Source organism: Lotus japonicus, chromosome 5, assembly GCF_012489685.1.
Source record: "Lotus japonicus ecotype B-129 chromosome 5, LjGifu_v1.2".
Classification (NCBI taxonomy): Eukaryota; Viridiplantae; Streptophyta; class Magnoliopsida; order Fabales; family Fabaceae; genus Lotus; species Lotus japonicus.
In genome coordinates this window covers 13483934-13498519 of record NC_080045.1, presented here as the reverse complement: position 1 = coordinate 13498519, position 14586 = coordinate 13483934, and the positions used below count along the sequence as shown (strand labels likewise).

Genomic DNA, 14586 nt, shown 5'->3' with positions numbered 1-14586 from the left:
CTGTTCTTAAACTTCTGAGTTTACTATTCGCTTGTTAGAAGCACTTATTGTAAACCCGAAACCTTTTACACATTTTGTAAAGTTCATCAAGAGACCAAGGTTGGTCGGATCTTGAGAGGACTGAATCAAGGCTGATTCAGTATTTAGCTAGTCTTAAGAGGATCGGTAGATCAGCTTCTTAAGAGGATACTAGTGAGAAAATCAGTGTATTGTTAGTCACTTAGCAGGTTGCAAAGTGCAGTTGTAACACTCATTGATTTTAGTGGATTGCCTTCATCAGAAGAAGGAAGAAATCACCTTCACAGGTGGACTGGATTTGCTTGAGCTTTTATCTCAAGTGAACCAGGATAAAATACTCGTGTGCTTTACTTCCTATTATTCAGCACTTAGTTTTTATCTTTGAGTTTTGAAAAAGCTTAAAAGTATACCCGAGATTCAAAAACTCTATTCAAACCCCCCCTTTCTAGTGTTTTTCGCACCTTCAGTGGGGTTATCAGAAATTCCAAGAAGAAAATTCTGGGTTACTTTGCTTTAAATATGGGAGTGGGTTGGGCCTATGAGGCGGAGCTGAAAGCTATCTTGAACGCTCTAATTTTCTGTCACCAGTATTTAATCAAGAATATAATCATAGAGAGTGATTCGACGACTGCAGTGGGGTGGGTTTGCTCGCCAAACAAGAGGCCTTGGAGGTTGGAGAATGAGTTAAACCAGATTGACTTCTTAAAACAGGAGGTGAATTGTCTAGAGGTAAGGCATAATTATAGGGAGACTAATTCCCTAGCTGATTATCTTGCCAATATAGGCTGCTTTCGTGTGGATCCTTTATGGGTTTTGGTGGAAGATGAAAGGTATTTGAGAGGGGCAGGAAATCAGTAAAACATTCAGCTCAAGTGCCTTGGTAGCCATGCTCAAACAGACGTTGAGTTGATGCAATAATAATACATCAGCTGGTTGTGGAAACAGTGGATAGGATTATGAGAGAAGGTGAGCTACGAGCTTGCAAGTAGAATATCACAGAACTTGTCATTGGTATTTTGCTAATTCTAAATTAGTATTCCACTTGACAGTAGGTACTTTTAGGTAGCTTATCTACCTGGTATTTTGTAAGCCTTTAGCCATTGTAAGCTACTTTTCTCGGATGGATCTCCCTCCATCTTGATAATATATCATTTGATTTCTCAAAAAAAAAAAAATTAAAATTTTAATATATAAAAATATTTAGTCTATATTATATTCAATTAAACAATAACTTAAGTGTATGAAATTGTCGAATTGATAATCGTCAACCATTTAATAAATTTATAGTTGAAAATTTAATATATTAAAAAAACAATTTAATGAAGTTTTTCAAATTCTGAATTTATAAAATACTGTATTTTATTGTAAAACGTTATGCTAAACTTTTTTTAGTCGAACTCTAATTAAATGCAAACAAGCAAGTGATTAAGTTGGATGGTATAATACTTTGCTCCTTAAGCAAGTGGTTGAGGGTTCGTACTCATATCTTGACTTTTGTGAATGGAAAAAATTCATTAGTCAGCCCCCATCGCTAGTGTGCTGGCCGTGAGACGAGAGATTAGTCTCACGGTTGCCGAGTGTAGGAATACCTTGCTAAAGACCAAACACAAAATTAAATGTAAAAAAAAATATGAAAAATCTTAAATACAATACCATAAGTCTTATTTTTACTATTGTTCCCATTCACCAAAAAAAGTCATATTTTTACTATTCTCCAATGAAAATATGACACATGGATTAACTTATTCTCTCTTAGTAACTCCGTTGCGTTAACTTTAGAAGTTACAAAGAAAAAGGATTTGGATCCACTCATGTACCTATCCTGAATGTATGAAAAACACTAGAAGGGGGGGTGTTTGAATAGGGTTTTGCAAATAATACGCTTCCCTTTAAGATTTCAAGTAAATCTTTCGGTTTCTATTGAATATTGTGCGTGTGTTGCATAGATGATGAATTGCCATCGAAACTCACTACATCTCTGGCCTTTTATAGGCTTCAAAAAAATAGAAAAATAATGGTACTTCATGGTGAAGAAATCTGAAACGGGAATGCATGTGAGGGAAACAGAAATTGAGCTGTGTGGATCATGAAAGCTAGAGTTGGAGGTGTCAAATGGTGATAGATAGTAGAGTATGTGTTGTCAAGAGAATGGAAAATGATTCAGCAATTTGATTCATGTGTCATGCTCGAATAGGTAGATGATTCACCATTTGAATTGAAGAGTCATGCTCTAGGACACTTAGTGGACGTGGTTCTCTGCCACGCTAGGGAAATGAAAAAGCTGAAGTTATATAATATATTTGTGGTATGAGATGATTTTGGTAGTGTAGAATTTAACTCATAGAGCTAAAGAAAAAAAATATTAGGAAGATGAAACATTATCCTAAAAATGATTAGGAACTCTATGATATAATTTAAGATCACTTTGAGCAAGTTTAAGTGATAAAAAAAAACAAGGTATTAACACGTTATATATACACATATACAAATCACATAAACATTTTCTTCAATTCGTTACTTTCTTCTTTATCTTTTTTTTTTTCCATATAAGTCACTTTCGTGACTTTCTTTCTTTCATTTTTTTTTCTTTTAACTAAATTTTAAATTTACTTTTACTTCAATTCAAGTAAGAAAATAATGATACTTAATTATACAATAATTTTTTTTACATAAACACAGAAGGCACAATAGATACATCAACTTAAACTCAATAGCGCTTATCGCTATTTAACTAATAAATAACTAGTTAATTAATCGCATAAATTATTCGGGTCTTACATTACTACCCCCCAAAAAGAAAGTTTCGCCCTCGAAACTTAAGCCTCAACGAAGAGTTCTGGATATTGCTCCCTAATCTTCTCTTCTAGCTCCCAAGTGGCATCGCCTGTCACTTGATTCCAAATTACTTTCACCAAAGGGACCTGCTTGTTCCTTAGCTGCTTGATCCTACGTTCTTCAATCCTTATTGGTGTCACTTCAAAAGACAAGTCGTCTCTAAGTTGAATATCGTCTTCCTTGATAATATGAGAGGGATCAGGGATGTACTTCCTCAATTGTGACACGTGTAGCACATCATGAATCTTGGAAAGAAAAGGTGGCAACGCAATCCGATAGGCTACTTTACCGACTCGCTCGATAATTTGATACGGTCCAATGAACTTCGGTGTCAGCTTCCTCGACTTTATCGCCCTTCCCACTCCGGTAGTTGGTGTTACGCGAAGAAACACATGATCTCCCGCCTCAAACTCTAACTCTCTCCATCGTGTGTCAGCATAACTCTTCTGTCGACTCTGCGACGTCCTCATCTTCTCTTGTATTTGCTTTACTTTCTCAGTAGTTTGTTGCACTAGTTCAGGTCCAACGAGAAGATGTTCACCATCTTGGAACCAACATAGAGGAGTTCTACATCTCCTCCCATACAAAGCCTCATAAGGTGCCATTCCAATACTAGCATGAAAACTGTTGTTATAAGTAAATTCGATCAACGGTAACAGCTCATCCCAGCTTTCTTGACTATCCAGAACACAAGCTCGCAGCAAGTCTTCCAATGACTGTATTGTTCTCTCGGTCTGTCCATCTGTCTGAGGGTGATAGGCAGAGCTCAACCTCAACTTCGTCCCAAGCGCCTCGTGCAAGGCCTTCCAGAAATGCGAAGTAAACTTCGGATCTCTGTCAGAAACAATACTCGAGGGTACTCCATGAAGTCGTACAATCTCAGCGACATACACTTTTGCAAGTGCCTCCACATTGAACGTGGTCTTCACCGGTATGAAATGTGCTGATTTCGTCAAACGGTCCACAATGACCCAGATGGAATCAAATTTCTTCCTTGTAGCTGGTAAAGCTACCACGAAATCCATAGAGATATTGTCCCACTTCCACTCCGGCACATCAAGTGACTGCAACATACCTACAGGCTTTTGATGCTCTATCTTCGCCTTCTGACATGTCAGACATGCCGCCACAAACTCTGCTACATTCTTCTTCATTCCTGGCCACCAAAAATTCAACTTTAGATCTTGATACATCTTTGTCGATCCAGGATGAATACTCAATCTACTCTTGTGACCTTCGTCAAGAATCATCCTTCTCAACTCCATGTCCAATGGAACGCAGACACGTCCTTTGCAACGCAGAATGTTGTCGGTTCCTACCTCGAAATCCGGCGCTTTTCCCAAAATGACCAAGTTTCGTTTCTCGATCAGCTCCTCATCTAACACTTGCTTCACCTTGATCTCGTTCAGAAAATCACTAGTGATCGTCACTATCCCAAAGCTCAATTTTCCAGGTGTCACTTGCATACCCAAACTGAGGTCGCGAAAAGTCTCGATAAGTTCCAATTCCTTAATCATCAGTGATGAAACATGAATTGTCTGGCGACTCAGTGCGTCTGCTACAACATTTGCTTTTCCTGGGTGGTACAGCAAAGTGAAATCATAATCCTTGATAAATTCCATCCAACGCCTTTGTCTCATATTCAGATCCTTCTGATCGAACAGGTACTTCAGGCTCTTATGATCACTGAACACAGTGAAAGTACTCCCATAAAGATAGTGCCTCCAAATCTTGAGCGCAAATACCACAGCCGCTAACTCCAAATCATGCGTAGGATAGTTCCGCTCATGTATCTTCAACTGCCTTGAAGAATAAGCCACGACCTTTCGGTGTTGCATCAACACACAACCCAAACCTTGGTACGAAGCATCGCGGTAAACCTCATAGGGTTCCTCCTCTTGTGGTAAAGTCAGAACTGGCGCGGTGGTCAAGCGCTCCTTCATATCCTGGAAACTCTGTTCACAATCCTCTATCCAAGCGAAAGGTTGGTTCTTCCGAGTAAGCTTCGTTAATGGTCCTGCAATCTTAGCGAACCCTTCAATGAATCGTTGGTAATATCCAGCTAAACCGATGAAACTCCTTATATCTGTCACAGTCTTAGGACGCTCCCATGCAGTTACAGCTTCCACTTTACTGGGATCCACAGCAATGCCCTCCTTTGAGATGACATGTCCTAGAAACTTTACTTCTTCCAACCAAAATTCACACTTTGCCGCGTTAGCATACAATACCTTCTCCCGAAGAACTTGCAATACTTGACGTAGATGTTCCTCGTGTTCTTCACGATTCCTCGAGTAGATCAAGATGTCGTCGATGAACACCACTACGAAGCGATCCAAGAATGGACGAAAGATCCTATTCATGTAGTCCAAACGGCATCACCAAGTACTCGTAGTGCCCATAGCGTGTCCTAAACGCAGTCTTTTGAATATCCTCGTCTTTGACTCTAATATGGTGATATCCTGATCTCAGGTCAATCTTCGAGAAAATAGTAGCACCCTTCAATTGATCCATCAAATCGTCAATCCTCGGCAACGGATAACGGTTCTTTATCGTGATTTTGTTCAACTGTCGATAGTCCACGCAAAGTCGCGATCTTCCGTCTTTCTTCTTCACAAGCAGCACTGGCGCTCCCCACGGAGAAACGCTAGGTCGGATAAACCCCTTTTTGGTTAAATCCTCAAGTTGACTCTTCAGCTCCGTCAGTTCTGCCGGTGCCATACGATAAGGCGCGATCGATATAGGTCCAGTGCTTGGGACTACATCAATGGTGAACTCCATATCTCTGACTGGAGGTATTCCAGGTACGTCTTCGGGGAACACATCCTCGAACTCTTGCACAACAGCTATTCCTTGTATTCCATTCTCCTTAGCTTCCATTACGGTTGTAGACATGAGAGAACTCAAAGCTCCTTTCCTTAAAGAGAGCTTCGAAAAGTACGAGTTCAGAAATTCGGCGAGTCCAGCATCGGGAAAGATAACTACCTTATTGGCGCAATCAAGAAGAACATGATGGTGGGACAACCAATCCATGCCTATGATCACATCCAATCCCTTGAGAGGTAAACAAATCAAGTTTGCTACAAACTTCTTGTCTAGGTACATCCAGGGACATTCCAAACATGCAGTGTTAGTTACTAGACTCTTAGATGCAGGGGTAGACACTGTCAAGTCAAACGGTAACTTTGACACTTCTAGCTTTAACCTTGTCGCACAAGCTATGTCTATAAATGAATGCGTAGCACCAGAATCAAATAGCGCGATAAGGGAATTACCCGCAATCTCGCAGGTACTGCGGATTAAACCATCGTCTTCATCAGCTTCAGTTCCAGTAATCGAGTAGACTCTTCCACCAGCAGTAGGCCTCCTCGCCCCAGCAACATTCACAGCAGCCTCAACTTTAGGAGCCTGGCAATCCCTAGAATGATGGCCTAACTTGTTGCAGTTCCAACACACCATCTCATTACAGTTGTTAGCATAATGCCCCTTCTTGTTGCACTTGAAGCAAGTCACACCCTCTAAACTCACTGCTAGAGGTCTTGGTGCAACAGCATTCCCACCCGTAGGATAAAAGGAACCAGAAGCTGTCCCTCTACCCTGGGGACGAACATACGGCTTCTTCTGAAAGTGCTTACCCTTGTCACCTCTTCCTTGGCTAGTCCTAGCCGGACCTCCACTTCCTTGGTAAGGCTTGTTCAGACCTTGGAACCTGCCCCTTGCATTATCAATGGCATCAATCCCCTTGGTCTTCTCCACCAGCACTTGATAGCGATTCAATCCTAGCGGTTGCACCGCCCTCTGCAGCTCATAACTCAGCCCATCAATGAAGCGCTCACACATATAGCCTTCATTTATCTGTCCTCTAAAGTAGCGAAAATGTTTCGCCAACGACTCCAATTTTGCAGCATACTCAGCAACGGTCATGCCCCCCTGACGGAGCCTCAGAAACTGTGCCTCCTTAGCAGCTCTGGCACTAACAGGAAAGTACTTGTCCAGAAAAGCTCTACGAAAACACTCCCAAGTGATGGCTTGTTGGTCAGCCTCCAACATAGCTCTAGCCCCACGCCACCAATACTCAGCTTCACCCGTTAGCAGGTAGGTTGCATAATCAACTTTCATCTCTGCACTTGTACGCAAGAAGGTAAAGATCTTCTCCAACTCTTGGAGCCATAAGTCTGCCTCTTCCAGGTCGAAGCCCCCAGCGTACTTCGGTGGATCCTGACGCTTGAAATCATTCAGACCCCTGGTCTGAGCAGAAGCTAGTTCACGTTCCTCACGCTGAACACGGCGAGTATTCTCTTCAGCTTGGTTCTGGGCAGCCACCAAAACCGCAGTAGCAGCACGTTGAGCATCAGCTTCCTCCCGTGCAGCAGTGTTAGTAACTTGTTGTGCCATAAGGGCAGTCAGATTAGCAATAGCTTGCGCCATCGGATTCATGTTGTCTGAACCTTGAGTCTCGTTCAGTTGTGGAAACCTCCTGTTCCTGTTTTCATGAACAGTCAAAGACCACAACAGATACTCAGGTCAGAACAACACAAAGTTCTATAATAACTAACTATGTATATACTTATATCAAATGTATAATTAGCAATAACTAGCATAAGGTTATTCACCTACGAACAACCTTCAAGAATAGTTTATATAAGCAGTAATTAAGCACACTCTTCCTCCGATTGACACCCCATCAATCGGTCTCGGAGTTCAAACATCTTAAGCAGAAACTCTACCCAAAAGCTCTGGTTATCTAGACCAAAGCTCTGATACCACAATTGTAACACCCCGGTTTCTCAACTGAGGAGTCACATTAGTAACCTAACAAAGTCTAAGGACTATTTCATAATCCTAAGAAAACACGATATTTTTTTTTTCTTTTCAAAACAACTAAACACAGTTTAATACATAACATAGTCTTAGTTAAACAACCCGTTCCCGACATATAATAATAATGTCTTACAATATCATAAGCAAGTTTCCAAAATAAGTACGCACACTTAAACAGTGGCGAAAACAGGGTTTTAGTAACAGAGTTTTCAGATAAGGAAGAAGACTCAAAGCATAAACCACTAAGAGGAAACTATACAGCTTCTTCCATCCTTGCTCCGCCGGTTACTATCCTTCCTCCATCTCAGCATGGCTAAGCATCGCCAGAAGGCTCTTCATCGCCTAATAGCGTTAAGCGCCCAAACAGCAACTAGAAAGGGTTAACTCCATACAACTACCACATATAAAAGAGAAAGCATGCTAATCAGAATTAATTGCATGTCATGATAGATAAACTAATAACTTAATTCATACCACAAATAGATAAGCTAACAATATAATCCAAGATAAATATCAATAGAAATTAGCAACATGAAATTAAATCAGACATAAACATAATCAACAACATATAATCAAAATATATATAAACAATATCCCATCAAATCAGATATCAACAACCTCGACAATATAACATCAAATCAGATAACAATAAACCAATAACTAAAATCCAACAACATAGGGTCAGGTGTTAGTCCCCTATAATGCAACTATATGCTGCTACCAAAATGGATCGATCAATAGTGTCTCACAAGACTGGACAGAGCGGGAAACAGACTCCCCTGAACTATCACCAAATATCGCCCATGAAAGACGGGACAGACGGAGAACGGACCCCCCTGAATGCCACTTAATAACGCCCATGAAAGACGGGACAGTCCTGTGAAAATATCCACTCCACTGCCACTTAATAATGCCCATGAAAGACGGGACAGTCATGTGGAAAGAAAACCACTACACTGCCACTTAAGTTTCAGCCCTATATGCCAAAATGAATCCACAACTCCCAAATTCAATAACCAAGTCAAGTTTCAACAACAACCATGTCATATCCACTAGAAAGCAGTAATGACAGAAACCAGTAAACAGCCAAAGCCTCTCAGAAAACGGAGACACACGTCTCAATAAGTTTACTCGGCCGAAGCCTTCAGAAAACATTTGGCACAAGCCTCAGAAACAGTCAACATAAGCAAGCATACAACATTGCAAGCATAATAATCATAATCCAATGTCAATCAATATAAACATCTTCATCTCAAACGCAGGCAGTGCGATAAAAGCTGACAAGACTCAAAGACGCGCTAAAACTGAGTTACCCTTACCTTCGTGAGTAGAAGTTGGGCATGGAAGTTGTGAACCTCGTGATCTTTTAGATCTCAAAAATTAATCGTTGTAGAAAATACTAAACTTCAAGATCCTAGCTTCCGCTCCAAAACTCAAGAATCTCGTCACACTCAAGATAAAAACTCAAGAATCTTCACCAAAATCTAATTCACTCAAGTAGCATTTACTCAAAAGCTAATTCTATTGAATATTGTGTGAGAGTACAGCCTAGTGCGTGTGTTGCATAGATGATGAATTGCCATCGAAACTCACTACATCTCTGGCCTTTTATAGGCTTCAAAAAAATAGAAAAATAATGGTACTTCATGGTGAAGAAATCTGAAACGGGAATGCATGTGAGGGAAACAGAAATTGAGCTGTGTGGATCATGAAAGCTAGAGTTGGAGGTGTCAAATGGTGATAGATAGTAGAGTATGTGTTGTCAAGAGAATGGAAAATGATTCAGCAATTTGATTCATGTGTCATGCTTGAATAGGTAGATGATTCACCATTTGAATTGAAGAGTCATCCTCTAGGACACTTAGTGGACGTGGTTCTCTGCCACGCTAGGGAAGTGAAAAAGCTGAAGTTATATAATATATTTGTGGTATGAGATGATTTTGGTAGTGTAGGATTTAACTCATAGAGCTAAAAAAAAAAAAATATTAGGAAGATGAAACATTATCCTAAAAATGATTAGGAACTCTATGATAGAATTTAAGATCACTTTGAGCAAGTTTAAGTGATCAAAAAACAAGGTATTAACACGTTATATATACACATATACAAATCACATAAACATTTTCTTCAATTCGTTACTTTCTTCTTTATCTTTTTTTTTTTTTCCATATAAGTCACTTTCGTGACTTTCTTCCTTTCATTTTTTTTTCTTTTAACTAAACTTTAAATTTTCTTTTACTTCAATTCAAGTAAGAAAATAATGATACTTAATTATACAATAATTTTTTTTACATAAACACAGAAGGCACAATAGATACATCAACTTAAACTTAATAGCGCTTATCGCTATTTAACTAATAAATAACTAGTTAATTAATCGCATAAATTATCCGGGTCTTACACTCGGTTTCTTTCTCTTATCTATTTCTTCCTTTCTTCAGCCTTTATATACTCCAAGCTTCACGTGATATTTCTGTTGAAAGATTCTATCAGTTCGAGGGCAATTATGGAATTTTCAGAACTTGTTGTGGTTGATCGTCGTTAGGTAGGCGGTCAGAATAGTACACTGCTCTTGTAATTTTGATAGTGATCCATGCCTTTTGCTTTTGACTTCTGATCTTTAGAGGCGCTTCTCAATTGAACTTGTGAAGCTTCTGATCAGAGTCACAAGGTAGCTTGGATCTTCAGAGCTTCAAGTCTTCAGCATTTGGACCGTTCATTCCGAACTTATGTTCTTCAGAGTAGAAGCACTTGGTCTTCAGAACCAATTTTCTTTGGGTCTTCAGAATCTTCAAGTCTTCAGAGTCTTTGACCTTTCACTCAAAACTTCTGGTCTTCAGAGTCTTCAGCGCTTGATCTTCAGAACCCGTCATCAGAGCTTCCTCTTCAGAACTTTTGAAGGAAAATTCTACCGTTCATTAGAACGTAGTGAGTGCAGAAGCGGATTATTGGTCAATGTTTGGTCTTTGACTTCTGATGAATTCATCTTCAAATCAGAATCAGAACCTGTTTGTCAAACACTTAAAAGAAAAAGGTTAGAATACCAAAATTGTTCATCCACAAATATATACTTGTTATCATCAAAACCTAGAGATGTACAACATAACCAAAACTTGGTCTTACAATCTCCCCCTTTTTGATGATGACAAAATGTATTTTGATGAACAAAAACTAAAACAATCAGAGTTTAAGGTTTATAAATAGCTTATCCTGATATGTCTAGCTTGTTCAGCTCCTTCTGAATCTAAGACTTGAACTTGATTATGAGCTAAGCTCCCCCTGAATCTAAGCCTTAATGAAAACATTAGAAGAGTCTAGATTATGAGCTATATATAAAATATGTGATCAGAGCAATAATTGACACAAGTATATCAGAGCATAAGTAGTGTAACTAGTGTATCACAGCTAATCAGAGCTTAAAAGCAAATGATAAACACTTCTAGAAGAAGTGAATGTAAGCCGTGCAATGCTTCAAAGAAAGTCTATAGATGTTACACAATTTGATCACTTAATTCTCCAAAATAATTTTTCCTTATCTTATCAAAATAATTACTAGTACTCCCTCTTTTCTTCATAATCAAAAAGATTTGAAGTGTGAAAAACTTAGTTAAAACACAAGATAAGAAGTAGACTAGTACTCCCCCTTTTTAAGGTATATGAACATAAAACATAAGTTTCAGAAAAGAGGGAACTAAAGTAATGAAGTAAAGAAACAAAAGAGAAACAAAACTTTTATATATAAATGAAACAAGTGCAAAGAAAACTGCAGAAACAAACAATAAGGTTTTAAAAACTACAGAAATACAAAGAAATCAGAAATACTAAAGGACTAAGGCTGGGGCCCAGAAAGCTTGGCAAGAATCTGAGCAAGCATATCCTTGAGTTCTGAGTTGACCTTGTTCTGTTCAGTCATGTGTTGTCTGAATTCTTGTTGTTCTGCCTGAATGGTTGCCAAGGTTGCTTCCAAGTCAGAGGGTAGTGGAGCAGAAGTTGAAACCAATTCAATCGTAGAAGTTCCAGCCTGTGCTTCTAACTCATCAACTGGAGCCTTCAGTTTAGCAACTTCTGCTTTTAAGGCTTCTAGGCGTTCAGCTTCTGCCTTTGCAGCTTCTTCTTTCTCTTCTTTTTTTCTCTTTGCTTCTTGAGCAGCTTTCTTCAGAGCTTCAAAAGCTTTGCTGTAATTTAGAGGGTATTTAAAATGCTTTCCTGTGAAATATCTTGTTTGGATATATTTTTATGCGGAATTATAAATTCAAGGAAATTTAACTAAGTATTTTAACTTACTAGATTCAATGGAATTGAAATGACCCCAAAAATTAAAGAATTTCAAATTCCTCATCTCTCCCTTAACTGTCTAAAATTAATTCAAAACTCTAATATCAGCTTAAAACCCTAAAATCATCCCAAAATCCATTTTCTCTTACCCTATACCTAGGTTCATCTGCGACCACGAACATCCACCATCTCCGCCTCAGCAAACGTCAAAATGAAATGAATAAATATTTCTAAATAAAATAGTGAAAAATCCGTCGAACCTTTGATCCGATAGCAACTATAATATGCATCTACGACTGATGTCTATCCCTCCGCCTCCACAACCGTGTAGAGGATCGTAATAACATATGGAACCAATTAAACATCAAACCAATTCATTGAAATCTGAATTTCATTTCAAATTTGAACACCTAAAATGGTTGGATATCAAAATACTATTAAGACTTAAGTTAGTTAGGAGTTTAACATTCTACTGTCTATTTATGTTTGTTTTGGAGATGTTGGTCTTAGTTTGTTTATATTAAATCATATGGATTTCTTTGGTCTTTGGGAGATGTTGGATTTTTTTTTCTTCGAAAATGTAAGATAAAATATAATAGAGAAACAGGTCTGAGAACATCCTACTCAGAGATAGGCAATACAAAAACAAGATAACAGAAACAAAAACAGCAATACGAAACAGCAAGGGAGACCTAACAAGAAATAAAACAAAACCAACTAGATAACAGAGACAACAACTAGAGGGGAAAACACAAGAGCAGCAGGAAGGGAAACAGTAGAGGACCATCCAGGTGTAACAGCAGCAGCCACAAGGATCTGCAATCCCACGCAAGGACATACCCATAAAGGCTAGCCAGCAAAAGTGAGGGAGGGTGAACTACATCAACAAATTAAGATGGCAGCAAAGCCCAGACATGAGCTTGTCTAAATTGCAGCCAGTTTTGGCCAGATAATCAGCAAGAGAGTTTGACTCTCTGAAAATATGATTGATCCTTATGCAGTCCACTTCAAGGCACAACACATCAATGAGGTTAAGATGCAATATTATATAAAAAATAAAAAATGATTGATCACGTGCATTGCGCGAATTTATTTATATTTCATAGAGAATATTATATAAAAAAAATCAAAAATGGAAAATTTTTAAAAGGCTAAAAAGCACTTTTGACCCCTGATGTTTCAAGTTTGTGCAAATTCTACCCTTACTCTATTTTGGTCGATGTTTCAGAAAGCCGTATGCTTTGGAAAAAGCTTGTATAGTATGGGAAGGGGTTTTTATTGATCAAAAAGAAGAATCTACTTCAACCGATATGCCCTTAGGCACGGCCACTACCCCTCATGTTTTCAAACAGTGCACCGTCTACCCCTCCGTCAGTCATACGTTAAAAAACTAACGGAATGAGTTGATTTGGCTTTTTATTTTAATATTTTTTTGACCTGTCACGTGAAAATTACAAGTGAAATTGGAAAAAGGGGCATGGGAGATTCAAACTCAAGACTTGTATGTAGCAAAACATGCATTTAACCAGTTCAGTTACATACATAATTGATATATACATCAAGCAAATTTAATTTATATCATTTCCTTGATCATCATCAACTTCATATACTCTTCTTCATCTCTCCAATCCACTCAGGAACCTCTCATAAGAAAGCCTGACTGACGGAGGGGTAGACGGTGCACTGTTTGAAAGCATGAGGGGTAGAAACATCGACAAAATAGAGTAGGGGCAGAATTTGTACAAACTTGAAACATCAGGGGCTAAAAATGTTCTTTAGCCTTTTTAAAAATATGAATTGTAGGGTTTCAAAACTTTATCATTATCTGCCATGACATGACATTCATTATACTAAACAATCACTTATTAGTCAATTATGAGAAAATGGAACCGATAAAGAGGGTAGGACAAGTTTTTTTAGGGAGATTCACTGCCCTAGCTCAAGGAATGAGTCATTTGGGAGGGCTTGAGAAACTTCCATTCTCAGCACTGAAATCAAAGACTTCAACACTTCCATTATCAATGCTTTCCCCATTATACACTATTTTTCTATTCTTTGTATTCTTTACATTCTTTGCATCCTTAATCTGAAAGATGCGGTACGCAGCCCAATTTGCTTTCTGCATTTTGAGTAACAAAGTTCAATAATCAAATACTCATAATGAATAAAAAATATTAAAAAAATTCGATAATGATCCTACCTAACCAACAAACCATTTTCATGATAATTCAGAATACATTACCGGATTGTTTTTATAAACACCTCTCAAACACATTTTACGTGATTGGTTTACTTTTTAAAAAGTCAACACATTTGTCTCACTTTTTAAAAACTATGTTGGCTTTTGAAGAAATAAACTAATCTTATGGAGTATGTTTGACAAAACGCTCAAAAGTGTGTTCGTAGAATTTTTCTTACTCTAAATTCATAATGAAAAAAGTCGGTATTTTAAACCGAGTAAGGCCAAACTTTACCCAAAGAGCTAGCTTGTGGGTGATGATTTCTCTATCCTATGTAAGAAATTATTTGATCATGCCTCTAGTCAATGTGAGACCTTGACAATTAGTAAGTCACATTTATTTTCTTTAATTACCTTGGATGGGTTAGTAATTGACGCAAGGCGAAACTCATGCATTA

The 14586-nt window shown here is 38.3% G+C and overlaps 1 protein-coding gene across 1 annotated transcript; it reads right to left on the bottom strand.

Annotated features, from left to right (window-relative positions):
* Window positions 1–588: 588 nt before the first annotated feature.
* Window positions 589–7248, bottom strand: LOC130719101 (uncharacterized). The gene is made up of 4 exons (XM_057569744.1): window positions 7077–7248; window positions 6646–6932; window positions 6129–6450; window positions 589–596 (listed from the first exon to the last, which is right to left on the bottom strand). The coding sequence occupies exons 1-4, from the start codon at window positions 7246–7248 to the stop codon at window positions 589–591; spliced, it is 789 nt and encodes a 262-aa protein (XP_057425727.1).
* Window positions 7249–14586: the final 7338 nt, after the last annotated feature.

Excerpts from the sequence above, each read along its gene's own strand:
- LOC130719101 (XM_057569744.1), bottom strand. The coding sequence starts at position 7,248 with ATGGCACAACAAGTTACTAACACTGCTGCACGGGAGGAAGCTGATGCT. Across the intron at positions 6,933-7,076 it reads GGGTCTGAATGATTTCAAGC|CTGAGTATTGGTGGCGTGGG; the intron begins GTCAGGATCCAC and ends TAACGGGTGAAG. Across the intron at positions 6,451-6,645 it reads GTTATGAGCTGCAGAGGGCG|GGTAGAGGGACAGCTTCTGG; the intron begins GTGCAACCGCTA and ends GTTCGTCCCCAG.